The 16,536-nt window shown below is 34.2% G+C and overlaps 2 protein-coding genes across 2 annotated transcripts; both read left to right on the top strand.

Annotated features, from left to right (window-relative positions):
* The first annotated feature begins 3,715 nt into the window (after positions 1-3,715).
* Positions 3,716-6,530, top strand: LOC116146042 (endo-1,4-beta-xylanase 5-like). The gene is made up of 7 exons (XM_031431453.1): positions 3,716-3,863; positions 4,034-4,080; positions 4,249-4,471; positions 4,609-4,775; positions 4,940-5,038; positions 5,129-5,923; positions 6,011-6,530. Exons 1-7 carry the CDS (start codon positions 3,800-3,802, stop codon positions 6,362-6,364), a joined length of 1,749 nt encoding a protein of 582 aa, XP_031287313.1. The 5' UTR covers positions 3,716-3,799; the 3' UTR covers positions 6,365-6,530.
* A 3,562-nt stretch (positions 6,531-10,092) lies between these two features.
* LOC116146060 (ADP-ribosylation factor-like protein 8a) lies at positions 10,093-14,507 on the top strand. The gene is made up of 6 exons (XM_031431476.1): positions 10,093-10,257; positions 11,479-11,560; positions 11,672-11,704; positions 11,851-11,972; positions 13,603-13,764; positions 14,088-14,507. The coding sequence occupies exons 1-6, from the start codon at positions 10,220-10,222 to the stop codon at positions 14,203-14,205; spliced, it is 555 nt and encodes a 184-aa protein (XP_031287336.1). The 5' UTR covers positions 10,093-10,219; the 3' UTR covers positions 14,206-14,507.
* Positions 14,508-16,536: the final 2,029 nt, after the last annotated feature.

Raw genomic sequence — 16,536 nt, 5'->3', positions numbered from 1 at the left:
GAAGAAATAAAATTTGAATTGTATCGTAATGAGTTAGAATAAGAACTAACAGAGATGAATTGACACTTTGATATTAAAAAGGATTTCAATTTCTTATAGATGTAGGATTTTGTTAGAAAGAGAATGAAGAACACGAAATTTTGTAAAATTTTTAGTAAAGAGAAAACAGCTTCCTCCCTTAGCACGTGAGTTCTTTCACTCCCAATTTTCTATTTTTTCGGAAATAATATTATTAAACAACATTATCTACGCAAACTTCAGGCTCTGAAATTAAAAAAAAAAATGGGGAAAGAAAACATATCAGAACAATCCTTTGAAAAGCCAACTTTCTTAAAACCAACAGTGGATCTCGATGACATGTGGTTGCACATAGCTGGACGAAAATTTGGGTGATTGGTTTTACTCAGAGTCACTGGAGATTTCGAGTGGTGGGGAACTGAATTTAATGACACTCTTTTTAGGGGTTTGGTTCAGAATATTAGATTATGAGAATATTGGATTATGAAAAGATAGATTACCTTGAAATATTATTGGAAATCTTTAAGAAATATTGGTTAGTTGGGGTTATTATTAATATGGTGGTTATGGGGAATAAATGGTAGGTATGTTATTTTAATTACTAAATGTCCCCTTTACAAATATTAATATTATTTTACTATTAATTTTGAATAATTTCTTTAACCTCCAATATTTCAGATTTAGTTAAAACACCCCTGCTATATAAAACTTGTTTATTACGAAATCACCCCACCTCTTGTCGCCACCGCAGATCACCGCCGAAGTCTCCAAAGTCCCCATCAGCAATCACCGTGACAAGAGGCTTCGATATGGCCGTTTCCGGCCATATTGATGGCCGAAAAAGGCCATATCAGGCCAGATGTGGTCTGGCCGTTAATGGCAAGTTGACCATTATCGGACAGATTAGTGAGATCTGGCCGTTAACGGCAGCAGTCGTGGCCGTTAACGGCCAGATCTCACTCAGATCTGGCCATTAACACCAGATCCACGATTGGCCGGAAATGGCCAGAGTAGATTGGCAGATCTGCCTGATATGGCCGTTTTCGGCCATAATATGCCGAACGGCCATATCGCTGACTCCCGGAGCCTCCCACTGAAAATCGTTCTTTTTTTGGGACTCGGTGGTTTTCGGAGGCGGTCCATGGTGTTGGCTGCTGTAGGCGGGGTGGCTGGGTGACAGTGGTGGTGGTGGTGGTGGCTGAGTGGCAGTGGTCTGTAATTGTTTTAAATACAAGGACTTATTGTCCAAAATTTTAGTTAAATAGGGTAAAATTGAAATAGGATATTATGTAAATATTTTAAAATGAGGGCATTATTGTCCAAATTTTTATTAATAAGGATAAAATGTAACAAAAAAAAGTAACCCTAGTAATCTCAGAATACCTAAGAAAATAGAGTAATCAGATTACCTCAATATTATCAATAGTGACTACTATGGTATTAAGATTACCGGAATCTTATATTACTTGACAACAACAGTCGTAATCAAGTAATATAAGATGACATTACCCCAAACTTTGACATATGTAACCAAACGCCCCCTTAGAGTAACGTTATTATACTATCTATTACACTATTTTCATTACACCATAATATGGTATATCCCACATCACATCAATTTTTAATTATTTGAATTTTAATATTATAATAAATAATTATTAGTAAAATTGTGATGATGTAATGAAAATAATGTAATAGGTTGTGTAAATATAAACATTACTCTTCTTTTTAATTTTGAATTTGATAGAGAAATGCGTAGAAAGGAGAAATAAAAAAAGTGTGGGTAATTTTGGGTTATGTAATATGTCTCTTTTAAGTTATAAATGGTATACAACAAGAATTTGATAAGGATTTTGAAATGAAAACTTTACGGGGAAAGTACTTTCTAAACAGTAAGGAGTTGAGAATTTAAAACGACTTGTGAGGCCGAACCCGGTTGCTTTACAATTCTAAATACATGGATCTTCACCCAATCAATGCTAACAGGGACTTTTCATGAGGATAATATCAAGGGGCATTAGTTGGGGTTAAGTGGGATTATGAGGTAATGTCATCTTATATTACTTGATTATTAATTTTATTATCAATAATATAAAATACCGATAATCTTTAATACCAATAGTGGTACTATTGGTAATATTAAAAGTAATTTGATTACTCTCTTTTCTTAGGTATTATGAGATTATCAAGGTTATCTTTTTTGTTACAATTTTATCCCTTATATAAAAATTTTGGACAATAATACCCCTACTTTAAAAACATTACATTAATATCCTATTTCAATTTTACCCTTGTTTAATTAAAATTTTGGACAATAATGCCCTTATATTTAAAATTATTTACAGATACCCACTACCACCCAGCCACCACCGCCGACAGCAGGCCAACCACCACGGACCACCGCCGAAAAATCGTCAGAGTCCCTAAAAAAGAAGGAAATTATGTGGGAGGCTTCGCTATGGCCGGAACTTCCTTCTTTTTTAGGGACTCCGGCAATTTCCTGGCGATGGTTCGCGGTGGCGACAGGAGGTGGGGGTGATTTCGTCATAAATTAAAGTTTTATATAAGCGGGGGTGTTTTAGCTAAATCTGAAATATTGGGGGTTAAAAAAATTATTCAAAAATTAATAATAAAAAAATATTATATTAATATTTAAAAGGAGGACAATTTAGTAATTTAAATAACATACCCACCAATTTATTCCCCATAACCAAACATATTAATATAACATACCCACCAACTAACCAAACATATTTTCTTAAAGATTCCCAGTAATCTTCCAAAGTAATATATCTTTCCAGTAATCCAATATTCCTAGTAATCTAACATTCCTGAACCAAACGTCCCCCAAGGGTTGTTAACCATCACTAGCTAATTTGATAGTAAAAAAGCAAAAAACATCTAACATAATTTCTCAAGTTCAAGTTTCTTTGATGATAAAAGAATAAGAGGAAGATCTAATATGGTTTTCTGAGTTTGACTTCCCATAACCTCTAATAAAAGTGGTCATTAGAGCTCTTAACTGGTTGGTAGTTTCAGAGTTTTAAAAGATTAGTTGAGATATGCATAAATTAGTCCGAACGCTTTCAATTATCTAAAAAAAATATTATTTAAGATACACGTATGTTTATCCGGTTATAAATCAATATATATATATTTGTTAATTAGGAAAACAGTTAATGTTGACTTTGACGGTAAGTGATAGAGTTAGGATCTAGGCCTACTTATGATTAATGAAACTACAAAATCACCAGTTAGGAAGTAGGCTACTTATGATTAAGTTAAATATTAGGTTTTAATATTAATTAATCCCATTAGCCAATTAAGTAATTAATGAAAATGCAGGGTATCCAAGTCCCAAGATACATAGCTAGCGACTCAAGGAAACACGTGACAATTAGGTCAAATAATAGTTAGTTGTTTATGTCCATATACGCCATAACTCGTTCTACTTCTACCTTTTGTACTAATTTTTTTAGCCAAATGCATGCAGACACCACCGACACAATTAAGTAATCTATAATTTATATACAAAGTGGGGTCCAATTTTTTATTCAACTTTTAGGTTAACTCCAAATCTGCTTCACTGGACAGCAAAGGGAACTCAGAATCTGAATTGTGCGTGATCTTAGCGTCCCATTCATTCACATGTCTCTGATATTTTTAATAATGCACGCTTTTAACAGTACTCTACTTTTTTATATACATAAACCAGTGGAGTTCCTTGACTTCATTGGGAGTGATTTTTCTGTGTACGGAAGGCTTCAATGAGTTGTTGAAGATGAAGATAACTGCTAAAACCTGCATTTTAGTGCTTCAACTTCTATGCATTTTGTTTTATTCAGGTATATAACTCTCCCCACGAATCACCATTTCTTTTTATAAGAAAAAAAATGCATATATGTGTCGTTTTAGCAATTGTGGAGACATTTTGGAAGCACCTTTGAACTATGCATCCGAATTAGTGATAATATGTGATTGTTTCTGCTTATGAGATCATTTTCAACTGATGCAGGGAATGGGATCCATGCTTTGTCTTACGACTACTCTGCCACAACAGAGGCAAGAAAATATTTCTTCATAATAGAATTATAAAATTACTAGATTTTACAGTTAAAGGTTATGAAACTCCGCAGAAAACATTCATAAAGTAACAATAATTGCCTGGACAAGTGCTTTTGTTAATAATAATTTTTGACAAGTACTTACTGAAACACCTTATGATAACAGTGCCTGGCGGAGCCCTGGAGACCGCATTATGGTGGGGGACTGATTGTTAATCCAGAATTTAATAATGGGATTGAAGGTTGGACCGTGTTTGGACAAGGAGCGATAAGACAAGGAATATCAAAAGATGGCAATAAGTATATTGCGGCACACAGTAGAACACAGTCCCTTGACAGTTTCTCCCAGAAGGTTCAACTTGAGAAAGGACTATTTTATAGTTTTTCTGGTAAATCGTCCCCATTCTGTCAAATTCAGGGCATTTCTTTACTTTATTTACTCATTGATCGATATAAATTGGATAATACCATGATATAATTTTGGTGTCAGAAAGGCAATAAATTATGTTATAAATTGAATTTTCAGCTTGGGTTCAAGTCAGTGAAGGAAATGAGACTGTTCTGGCTGTATTTAAGACTTCTGATGGCAAACTGATACCTGGGGGTAAAGTTATAGCCAAGCATGGCTGCTGGTCTTTGCTCAAAGGTGGCCTACTTCCCAATTTCACAAGCGTTATGGAGATTTTTCTTAAGGTAAAGTGCATAGGATGTCTTTTTCTTCTATTTTCCTGTACATCCATTCATTATGAAATAGTCCAATTTTATGACTAATTTTTAGCAAGAAAAAGATATAATAAATACAATATGACTTCTCTTCAAATCTGAATTGACACAAGGTTTTCTTTTCGTGAAAACAGAGCAAGAATACGAAAGTGGAAATATGGGCTGATAACATCTCATTACAGCCCTTCACTAAGCAGCAATGGAGATCCCACCAAGAAAAAAGCATTGAAAAGGTAACAACATGAACACACACATTTATCAAACCATTTGACATACATCATTTTACCTAGAATTCAATACCTGTTTGAACTTGAAAGTCGTAGGTGCGCAAGCGCAAGGTGAAGTTCCAATTAAAGCATGCAAATAAAACTGCATTGGACGCTGCTATAGTTTCCATCAAACAAACCAATTCCGGCTTCCCTTTTGGATGCGGCATGAATCAGAAAATCCTCACAAGCACAGATTACCAGAACTGGTTTGCCTCAAGATTCAAGTTCACTACTTTCACAAATGCAATGAAATGGTATAGCACAGAGGGAAAACAAGGACAAGAAAACTATACTATTGCTGATGCCATGGTGAAATTCGCCAAACAGAATGGCATTTCTATAAGAGGTCACAACATATTGTGGGATGACCCCAAGTATCAGCCTGACTGGGTTAAGACTCTTTCTCCCAAGGAGTTGCGAAAAGCAGCGGCGAAAAGAATAAATTCAGTGGTTACAAGATATGCAGGACAATTAATTGCTTGGGATGTAGTAAATGAGAATCTGCATTTCAGGTTCTTCGAAGATAAACTTGGCGAAAATGCTTCGGCAGAATTCTATAAGAAGGCGTACCAGCTTGATCCGAAGACAACCATGTTCATGAATGAGTATAACACCACTGAGTGTGCTGAAGATGAGCCACCAAATGCAATCAACTACAAGAAGAAACTTGAGGAAATTCGGTCATTTCCTGGAAATGCTGATATGCTATTAGGAATTGGAGTGCAAGGCCGTTTTGATGGTGATAATCCGCCAGACCTTGCTTATATGAGATCTTCGTTAGACATTCTGGCTTCGACACGATTGCCTATATGGTACACTGAAGTTAGTGTGGGAAATGGCACAAATCAGGTATTTTCACCATTAAAATGAATTTGTACACAGTTGACGCTAGTACTTCCAAGTTATGAATGTGAAATTAATTACTTTTCTTGGCAGTCACAATACTTGGAGGAGGTTCTGAGGGAGGCTTACTCTTATCCTGCAGTTGAAGGGATTATCACATTTGCAGGGCCAGAAAGTGCTGGTTTTAAGGAAATGCCTCTAGTAGACATAGACTTCAGGAATACTCTAGCTGGAGATGTTGTGGACAAATTGCTTGCAGAATGGAAATGTGAGACACTTGAAACTATTTCAGATAGTGGAGGATCCTTTGAAATTTCTTTGTTTCATGGAGATTATAATGTAACTGTCCAACACCCGGTTTCAAACTCTTCCACTTCTATCCATTTCAAGGTGACAAAAGACCTTCCTCCAGGAATAGTTCATGTTCAGGTAGATGCCAGATTCTGAATCGCCCTGATGCAGAATATAGTTAAGTATGTCAATGATATGGCCATCTTATCTTATAATGGAAAGGTAAAGCAATATTCTCAAGAATACTGCAACAATAAATAATTGTCAAACTTTGGAAAGCATTAGAAATACAAATATTGCCTATATTCTGTGCACTTGAATATATACAACTATCTATTTCTTATTCTTCATTCAACCAGTTCCCCTTGAAAAAAAACAAAACGCTTTCAATTTCATTGCAGTTAGTTCAAATAGTTTTTAAGTATAAGTTGAATCTAAAATAACATTCACATAAGTTTATGGTTCACCGTTTTGTACATTATTAATTCTCAGAAATTATCAATGTTTTGTTACCCTTCTCCAGCTAGGATAAGATAGATATTTTAAGATATTCAACCGGCTGTGTTGGGTTGTTTAGAGTTAAAGAACTTAGTCTAAATTAATCACTATTGGATGACTTGATGGTAAAAGAGTATAAGAAGATCTAATATGGTTTTACAAATTTGGGTCTCCTTAATGATAAAATAATAAAAAAAAAGATCTAACATGACTTCTCAAGCTCATATCCCTTTAATAATAAAAGAGCAAGAGATGATTATTTATAAGCAACTAAGTTATTAACATGCCTTGGATTTAGAGTTGACTCTTTTAACAAACTAAATCAATGTAAATATTAAATTCTTTGTTTTGTTATTTTCCTTCTTCTACACTTCTCCAAAATTTATAAGTTAAATTGATGCATACTCTTTCATCATTATTCTTACATTCTTGGAAGTAAAAACACATGTGAATGAATTTTATCTCTAAACATTACATTCAAAACAAGAAACTTAATATATATATATATATATATATAAGGGCATTTTTGGAAGTGCATGGTGTTTATAAAGATATTTGCATATCCTAAAACATTTTAATGGGATAATAAACTTAGAAGTGGGGTCTTAAAAGATAAAATGTGGAGAAATGTGGCATCGCATCACTCATAAAAAAATTGAAAGTAAATTTAAATAAATCAGAATTAACAATAAAGCACAAGACCAAATCAATCAATATAAAGCTAGACCCATTAGAAACAAATTTTTGAAAAAACTCAAAGTTGTATTGTAAGGCCCGTCAATATACAATTAAAACAATATTAAAATTTTCATTAAAGAAATTTGTGATACATGGTCTGATTTATTTTGTCTCATGTTTTTATTATTAAATCATATTAATTTAAATTTGATAACTACAAATATAAAAATTTAAAGTAAAAGTAAAAGTATGGAAGAAGAAAAAGAAGAACTCTTTTCTTATTATAATTATATCCCAACTTAAACAGTTAGATGGGGACTAAAGCAAAATAATGGGGGCTAAAAAATCACTTCCCTTTCCTTTTCTTTGCCGGGTTTGGCCATGCAGTCCTTTAATGTGAGCCCATTCTCGCATTATCCATATCCAAAACACAAGCCCAAAAATAAACCAAATTTGGTTCCTACAATATGGTTTGCCTCTAAAATAAAGTCTAAATTTATCCCATATTTTTTTTATCACTGTATTTAAACACATTTCATTAACCTCCTGTATCTTTGTGGAATTCAAAATCTGAAGTTTAATTAAAAAAATCCCTAGTGTTAAAGGAAAACCGAACTTTGCTAAACGTTTATACTTCATGTAATAGCTTAAGTTTCAGCATGGAGGAGAGTTTTTCATTAAAAGTGTAATGTCATGGAGTCAAACAAATACAATAAAATTTTATGTAAAAAATTTGAAAGACCCGGAGACGATGAAAACTGAAGAGAGATACATTTTCTACACCACATATTTCTCAAGTAAAGTGTGTGATATTTTATACTTTATAGAATAATGGAGGGTATGTATTAAACAAGAGAGAGTTTAGATATGATATATAAATATAATTATACAAATGACGTGAGAAAATCATTAGTGGATAAAGTATGGAGAAATTCAGAAAGCATGTGGATTGAATTAATAAGAAAGAAACAATCCAAGTAAGATCGATATTGACAAAGATCATAAATACAAGAAATTTCTAGTGGCTGCAGAGAGAATCTAAACCATTATTAACAAGACGCTGGCTGGCTAGCTGCACTGCAGTAATCTCTTTCAAGCACAAAAACAAAAGTATAAAGAAAATAAAAAAAGTATGAATCCAATCCCCAGCTGCATGCCTTATCATCCGAGGTTCAGTAGCCTCTAAAAGATAGAACGCATGAGACGCCGGCCATGATAATGGTGATTGCAATGAAGCTTGCGTCGTCAAAAATGTTTGCGAAACGCATTTCCTGAAGATCCCATAGAGTAGAAACACACACACACACCCCATTAAAAATCTCCAGCAAGATTCCCATAACTGAAACTATAGGAAGTATACAAAGAGAAAAGAGAGATATATATAGCACAAGTATAGGAGGAAGAGAAAACAGTGAAGCTACTTAAAGCTAAAAATGTAGCAGAAAAATAGGTAGTAGTCTGCAGGTGAGAGTAACTAAGAAGAAATGGCGTGAAACTGGAATTGAGATTAAAAGGCCAGAGGGTTGGAGTTATGCGGAAGATGTAAAAGAATGAGACTTCCAGGATGTTTCCTTCTGGGGTCGTGATAAATCAGAGATGGTCCCAGCTGGAGTGTTCATCTTTTGTCCTCGCCAATCCCCTCTCAATCCACCAGGCTTCTTCAACTTCACCATCAATAGGGAGGAAATAAAACCAAATTTACTAATTAAAGGTCTCTATTATTAATTATTGTCGAGATTAGAATGCATACTGTTTGAGTTGAAAAATTAATTAATTAATCATAAATTTCATATTCAAAGTCTTAATTATGACTTTAAAATTATGGAAAGTTCAATATAATAAATAATTTATAATTTTAAACAAAAACAAAATAGGGGTTGTATGATTTATTAGTTTAAATAAAAGTAGTATTGTTAGTAGAGTTAGGAAAACTTGTTAAATTAGAATTAAAAGAAGTTATGTAATAAGAATTAAAAGGCTATAAATACATTTGCAGGTGAAAAAACAGAGAAGCAGACAGGTAATTAGTATTTAATTTTTCTATCTATAGAAAAATAATTAATATCAAATTTCTTTTAAATCCACTTTTTTTTTTTCTTAATGACTAATGGTGTTCAGGTGAGTTTACGTATATTTCAACTAATTTTTTAGATTTTGAAATTATCGATCAAATAAAAATACAGTAACTATCTCTATTAACAACTATGGGATTCAAACTCATAATCTCTTGAGAAATTCAATTTTCTTGCCAGTAACAAAATTTTATTCTAAGGTAATTTATATCATAATTAATTTTTTAAGTTTTCCAATTTTTTATCTTATCTTGTCTAATCTAATCTGAATATATTATATTAAAAATAGCAAATAAATAAATGAACTCCAACGCCCAGCGAATCACTTGAAAACACGGTTGGTCAAGCAATTCCACTAAGTGACAACCTGGAGATTGCATCTGATTAATGTATCGTTAACAAACGACGTCGTACTTACTTACCCACCTAAGCTCCCCCGCGCGTGTCCCACTCTCTCCGCCTATGATTCCCATCTGTTTTGAAAGAACCAATACCATTGGCTATATTCTACAACGCGCCTGTCTCAGAGCGTGAATAAACAAGAGGAGACATTCTTTGTCTGTATTTATTGTTAAAATTATTTGTCGGTTTTGATTTAATGAAAAAAAAAAAATGGTAATCATTTAATTTCTTGATTTAAATAGCGAGGGAATTGAAGAAAAAAGAAATGAAACTAAAGCAAAGATAAAGTTGTACCATCTTCCTTTTAAGTTCCAATTCGAAACCCTAATTTTTTTTTTTTTCTTTTTAATCAGATAAAGAAATGGGATTGTGGGAAGCCTTCCTCAATTGGCTTCGAAGGTAAGCTCTCTCTTATTGGTTGTTGAGAAAATGGAGGAACTGATTTGAATTGTAATTTTTTTTTTTAAATTTAGATTAGTGGAATTCATGCTTTAGTGTGGATTTTGCATCATTTGACTTTGATTTTGATATATAGGGTTTATAAATTATGAGTCTGAAGATTGGGAAAAAGAAAAAAGAAGAAATTTTTTGTTACAATTCAAATTATTAGGAAGATCTGTTATGATTCTGCCTTGTTAAGTATCGATGGACTTGGTTGAATGATCAATCGAGCATCTTATAAGGGATAGTTGATTTATAAGACCTTTAGCTAGCTAATTTTGGCGACTAGTTTAGAAAGAAATTTTAACGATTGATTGATGGATGTGATATATGTTTGTATGAGCCTTGTGGTGGAGGCGGCACTGTGAATGAGGTTAAAGCAGTGTTGGAAGTTATTTTATGGCATTGCAGTTCTTGTAGTGGTGTTTGCTGTGAAGAAGTGATGATGGTAGTTAGTGGTGGTGGTGGTGGTGGTGGAAGCAATGACAATGAAGTTGTGCTGATGGTGTAGGTGTTGGAATGTTCATGAGGTGGTGATTGTTTTTAAATTATTGTAGTTATGTAAAACATGGTGTTGGTTGCGGTGCAATGCCATTGAAAGTGTTTTTTGGAATAGCATATAGAATATAGCACATTTGTATTGATATTTTTGTGTGACCATAATAGGAGCTTAGGAATTCTAATGTGTGAACTTACTTATAGCGATCTCCTATTACTAAAGGAGCTTCTTATATATCCTTACAAATAAGCTCTAGTATGTGAACTTCATCTATGTCTAGAGTAGGAGCTCTACAACACGAGCTTCATCTAACTGTGGAATAGGAGCCTCTTCATACTAAGAACTAACTTATCCACAAACAGAGGCTCTAGTATGTGGGGTTTCTCTATTTTTGGTATATCAAGGACATGTTGCAGATTAACAAGTTGGTTTACATAAGTCAGTTTCTTGTATCTGCTTATTCTAGAACAGAGGCTTCAGTATATGGACTTTGTAGAACATGTTTAAATGATTTTTTCAATTAAAGAAGTTTTTGCAGAATGAATTTTCTGTCTCCATATCAATTTTCAGATACCAGATCAAACACACTTATTTATATTTATTTCTTTATATATTCCCCTTGGAACAGCCCTCTGTTTAAGAAATTGTCAATTGCTTACTATTTTCTTTTCTGATTGTAGTCTCTTTTTTAAGCAAGAAATGGAGCTATCCTTGATAGGCCTTCAAAATGCTGGGAAAACATCCCTTGTGAATGTTATAGCTGTGAGTGAATATTCGTATGAGAGATTTATTGTCCTTTATGGTATGTTTTTCTCCTGTCTCTTTCAATTCTTATGCTGATGGCTGAATTTATTTTCTTAATCATATCCCCAGACTGGTGGATACAGTGAAGACATGATCCCAACGGTGAGTTAACTTATAAAAGAACTGTCCTTTTCCTTTCTTTTAATCATTGAAAGACACCCTTGCCTACTTATGTGCATTTTGGCAACTTTTTATTGTAGTCTGTCTATTTCTGTGGACATTTTGGTTTAATCATCTTTCCTCTTCAGGTAGGATTTAATATGAGGAAGGTGACTAAAGGAAATGTAACAATAAAGTTGTGGGATCTTGGAGGTCAACCAAGGTTTCGGAGTATGTGGGAGCGATACTGCCGTGCAGTTTCAGCTATTGTGTATGTCCTTAAACTTATATTGTCTGTCCATCTATATCCTAGCAACCTTTCCATCATCTTTAGTTCTTTCAAAATTTTATAAGATGACCTTCGTGTTCTGTTGTCTAGTTTCTTCATATGTATAATTTATGTTTTGTTTGGTATTTCATTGCATATGTATTCTTTTGAATTTGTTGATCACTTTTTTGATCCACATTGTCTGTATAAGGAAGATTATAATATTCATTGTTGTTAAAACCATATGAATTTAATACTCTTTTGGAGATTGTTTCTTTAAGGAATCTCTACTAATTTAACTTGTCAACTGTTAGAGGTTCTCTCCCATAACAATTTGAAGCCCCTTTTTATTTATGAGATTTAGAGCGAAATTGAGAACTAACATTTCTGTCATTAACATCTTACTGGCGCAAACAAAATAGCGATCCAGCTTCAACCTACTTAACTTTTACATTCAATGCCTTTTTTTTACTCTTAGTTAAAGTCAGTGATGGTTGACATTAGGTTTGTTTATTTTCATTTTTTTATTTTTTATAAATTCTTTGAATTATTGTCCTGTATGGGATATTTCTTATTCTTTTCAGGTTGTGCTTCTTGTTTTCATTTGCTTTGTTTTCTTCTATACATGCTGGAAAAGCATTTCTATAGAGTTTATTCTTATTACATAGTATCATCTTTAATTATCTTCTCTCATAATCTTTTCATTTTCTCTTGATCAGTTTGGGCATTAAGCCTTTTACACTGGAATAATGCTTCAGTGAGATGTTCTTGTTTCATTTAAAGCAATTGGACTACTTTTCTTGAATCCTTCAAATGCTATCAAAATTTCAGTACTATGTTTTTTTCCAGAATCATTCTTATTCGTCCATATTATTTCAATTTCTCTTATTTTTCTTCATTCTTAATGTAAATTATTGTCTTCCTATTTTTTTCCTTTTTAAACTACTCCTTTATAGAGCTGCTGTATTTAGTTTTGCTTTTGGATGAAACTTCCTACATCAACGGTTTTGCTGATATCCTTCTTGCTTTCTTTTAAACAATATTGGAAATAGTGGAAGTTCTATGCATCCTGATTTTTTTCTTGGAAATTTGGTTTTTTCAATTTTGAAGTTTTACAGCTTTAGGTCAAGCTGAGCCACGTTACTTTGATATTATCAATTATACTCTAGTGTCATATTCCTTTTTACTTGGGGATTGCAAGAAGTGAGAAGGGGACCCGGAAGCTGGAAGAGATTTAGTTACAACCTATTTCAGCCTCATTGTGTCTAATATGCCCTAAGTAGTAGAGTTGCATGATCTAAAGCCCTCATATTTTCTCATTGTTTTCAGTTGACATTCCAATTATTTCTCTTTCCTTTATATGGTATATATACATGAAGTTATTCATTGCTTTTCTTACTTTTACTTGCTTGATGTTTCAATAACTTTTTACTGATGAGGCTTTTGTAAACTAGTCATGTGATTTTTCAAGCTTTCATGATCTAAGGTTTGTTTTCAAATAAGATTGTAATATTTCTTTCATAATGCAGTATCTGTCAGACTGTGTGGGAAATGATTGTTTATTGGACTAGTAATTTGGATTTGGTTTACTACTTGGTTCTTTAGATGTTAATGTCAATGTTGTAATTTGCAGTTATGTTGTTGATGCTGCTGATTATGAGAACTTGCATGTTTCAAGAAGTGAACTCCATGACTTGTTAAGTAAGTCCTCACTGAATGGCATCCCATTGCTGGTTCTCGGAAACAAGATTGATAAACCAGAAGCCTTGTCTAAAGAGGATCTGACAGAACAAATGTAAGTGGTGATTCTAGAAATCAGAAACTTTTCTATGTGGTTTGTCAAGATTTTTTCTGCTGGCATCATCAATATCACATTTTCATGAAATTGTCTTACTGTTAAAAGCAAGGACAAAGTGGAACATGGACTTTATGCTCAGTATGGCTGGCAATGAAATAAGCAAATGACACGGAGAGATTGAGCTTACAAAACAATGGAGCTAAAAGAAAAAAATATAAATAATAACTAGATATATTTTCCCTTTTTACTTGTTTATCAATATATGATTGTTCTACTTATTAATGAATTGTGTGATATGAAAGTGTGATTTTGCTATGCAGGGGATTGAAGTCTATTACTGATAGAGAAGTTTGCTGCTACATGATTTCATGCAAGAACTCTTCAAACATTGATTCGGTTATTGATTGGCTGGTAAAGCATTCAAAATCAAAGAATTGAGTGATCAGCTCCTGTAGTTTTGAGCTTGTATTGGCTCCATTTAACCGACTGATATTAGACTGGTGAAAGTGACTTATGCTGTTTGTCTAATCAAAGGTTTATAAATGTGTGAGCATTGTCTTTATTTTAGTCGGCTTCAATCATATATTATAGCATTATTTGGGTTGGCATTAGAAATTGGGAAACATCCTTGTATTATTGTTAGGCTATAAAGCGATTTGAGTCTTGTATAGATCTTGGTGTGAATTGCATTGTAAACTTGCTATTTGAGCTGTGTTTTTAATGAAATAATGGTTTTAATACATTTAGTTCTGGAGCATATGCCTCTATTCTAAAGACTGCCCTGATTGCCATTATGTTTATGCCGATTAACACATAATTCATCCATTCCTTGAAAGAACTTGACCTTAAGCACCAAAGCATAATGTGTAAAACCTTTCTAAATTTTTAACACATGGCCAATCCACTGGATGACTATTATGTCGATAACTTGAACATTTTTTCTTTTTTCTTTTTCTTTTTGGGTGTGTGCAAGCAGTGAATGAAACTAGGGGCAAAATGAACCAGAGTATAGCCTGCATTTCCCAGACATCTGTTTGATACTGTACACTGATCTATAGGCATTGATGGTGATGCTGTGAATAAGGGCATTGATGTAAAATTGAAAAGTTAAGAAGAATTGGATGAAATTTCCGTCTCCTCGCACGGATAAATCCTTGGCCAAGTGTAGACAGTTTCTTTCAAAACTCAGCCCCTTTTATTGCACTTAACAAATGCTTTCTTGTTCCCGAAAACCACAAATCTATTCATCTACACCTGTAACTCTGTAAGTCTTTTATTATGTGCTTGACTTGTCTTGGAATGGAATTGCCAATCAGACTTCGCCAAAAATTAAGCTTATTTCTGCATAATATCTATTTGATATTCTCTAAAATACTGTTATTTAATCCTCCAGTTAACTTTATGATTTGTCTCTGAAATACCCTTTCGCCAAAGAATTCCACAACTCTTTTCTCCAAAAGCTTGAAAACATCCCATTCATTAAAAAAAAAAAAAAAACCACCTATATAAAATAAAATAAAAGGTGTTTTAGAAACTTGAAATATAAAGATACTAACGAAGTCTGTACATTCTACTCAGATGAGCTAACCAAGCTCTCCTCCTATCATGAGACATACAATGAAAAGCTTTCGTCCATTCAATACCAACCATTTTCTCCACAAACTGTATGTATGTATCATTGTCAACAGCCATGTGTCACGGGTTGGGAGTTTCACACCCAAAAGGCTAACCCTTTTAGGTGGAGATCCTCCCCCCATTTATAAGCCCAAGACCTCTCCAATACGCTTCCGATGTGGGATTCGCTACATTCTCCTTCACCTAATCCTGTGACGCCCTCGTCACAAGTGGGGCCCCCTGCCTACCCGTCCACCTCACTCTCGTGTAGACCCACAATCACACGTGGACGTCCCTGCGTGGACGCTTAGCAGGACATCGAAAGACGGATCGAGTCTGCTCTGATACCACTTGTCACGGGCTGGGAGTNTTTATCCTCCAGTTAACTTTATGATTTGTATCTGAAATACCCTTCGCCAAAGAATTCCACAACTCTTTTCTCCAAAAGCTTGAAAACATCCCATTCATTAAAAAAAAAAAAAAAACCACCTATATAAAATAAAATAAAAGGTGTTTTAGAAACTTGAAATATAAAGATACTAACGAAGTCTGTACATTCGACTCAGATGAGCTAACCAAGCTCTCCTCCTATCATGAGACATACAATGAAAAGCTTTCGTCCATTCAATACCAACCATTTTCTCCACAAACTATATGTATGTATCATTGTCAACTGTCATGTGTCAGGAGTTGAGAGTTTCACACCCAAAATGCTAACTTTTTTAGGTGGAGGGACTCCCCCCATTTATAAACCCAGGACCTCCCCAATATGCTTCTAATGTGAGATTCATTACATTCTCCCTCACCCAATCTTGTGACGCCCTCGTCACAGGTGAGGTCCCTGCCTACCCGTCCACCTCACCTCGTGTAGACCCACAATTACACGTGGACGCCCCTACATGGATGCTTAGCAAAACATCGAAAGACGAATCGGGTCTGCTCTGATACCACTTATCACGGGTTGTGAGTTTCACACTCAAAAGGCTAACCCTTTTAGGTGGAGGGACTTCCCCCATTTATAAGCCTAGGACCTCCCCAATACATTTCCGATGTGGGAGTCGTTACATTCTCTCCCACCCAATCCTGTGACGCCCTTGTCACAGGTTAAGCCTCCTGCCTACCCGTCCACCTCATTCTCGTGTGGACCCACAATCA

This window comes from Pistacia vera, unplaced genomic scaffold, assembly GCF_008641045.1.
Source record: "Pistacia vera cultivar Batoury unplaced genomic scaffold, PisVer_v2 Contig470, whole genome shotgun sequence".
Taxonomy (NCBI): Eukaryota; Viridiplantae; Streptophyta; class Magnoliopsida; order Sapindales; family Anacardiaceae; genus Pistacia; species Pistacia vera.
Note: the sequence above shows the minus strand (reverse complement) of the source record. Positions and strands in the feature narration are given on the sequence as shown.

What these genes read in the sequence shown, in the direction of transcription:
- LOC116146042 (XM_031431453.1), top strand. Translation starts at nt 3,800, where the DNA reads ATGAAGATAACTGCTAAAACCTGCATTTTAGTGCTTCAACTTCTATGC. An exon ending in ATGCATTTTGTTTTATTCAG is followed by an intron (nt 3,864 to 4,033) that starts GTATATAACTCT and finishes CAACTGATGCAG; the next exon opens with GGAATGGGATCCATGCTTTG. An exon ending in ACTACTCTGCCACAACAGAG is followed by an intron (nt 4,081 to 4,248) that starts GCAAGAAAATAT and finishes TTATGATAACAG; the next exon opens with TGCCTGGCGGAGCCCTGGAG.
- LOC116146060 (XM_031431476.1), top strand. Translation starts at nt 10,220, where the DNA reads ATGGGATTGTGGGAAGCCTTCCTCAATTGGCTTCGAAG. An exon ending in CCCTTGTGAATGTTATAGCT is followed by an intron (nt 11,561 to 11,671) that starts GTGAGTGAATAT and finishes TCATATCCCCAG; the next exon opens with ACTGGTGGATACAGTGAAGA. An exon ending in GAGGATCTGACAGAACAAAT is followed by an intron (nt 13,765 to 14,087) that starts GTAAGTGGTGAT and finishes TTTGCTATGCAG; the next exon opens with GGGATTGAAGTCTATTACTG.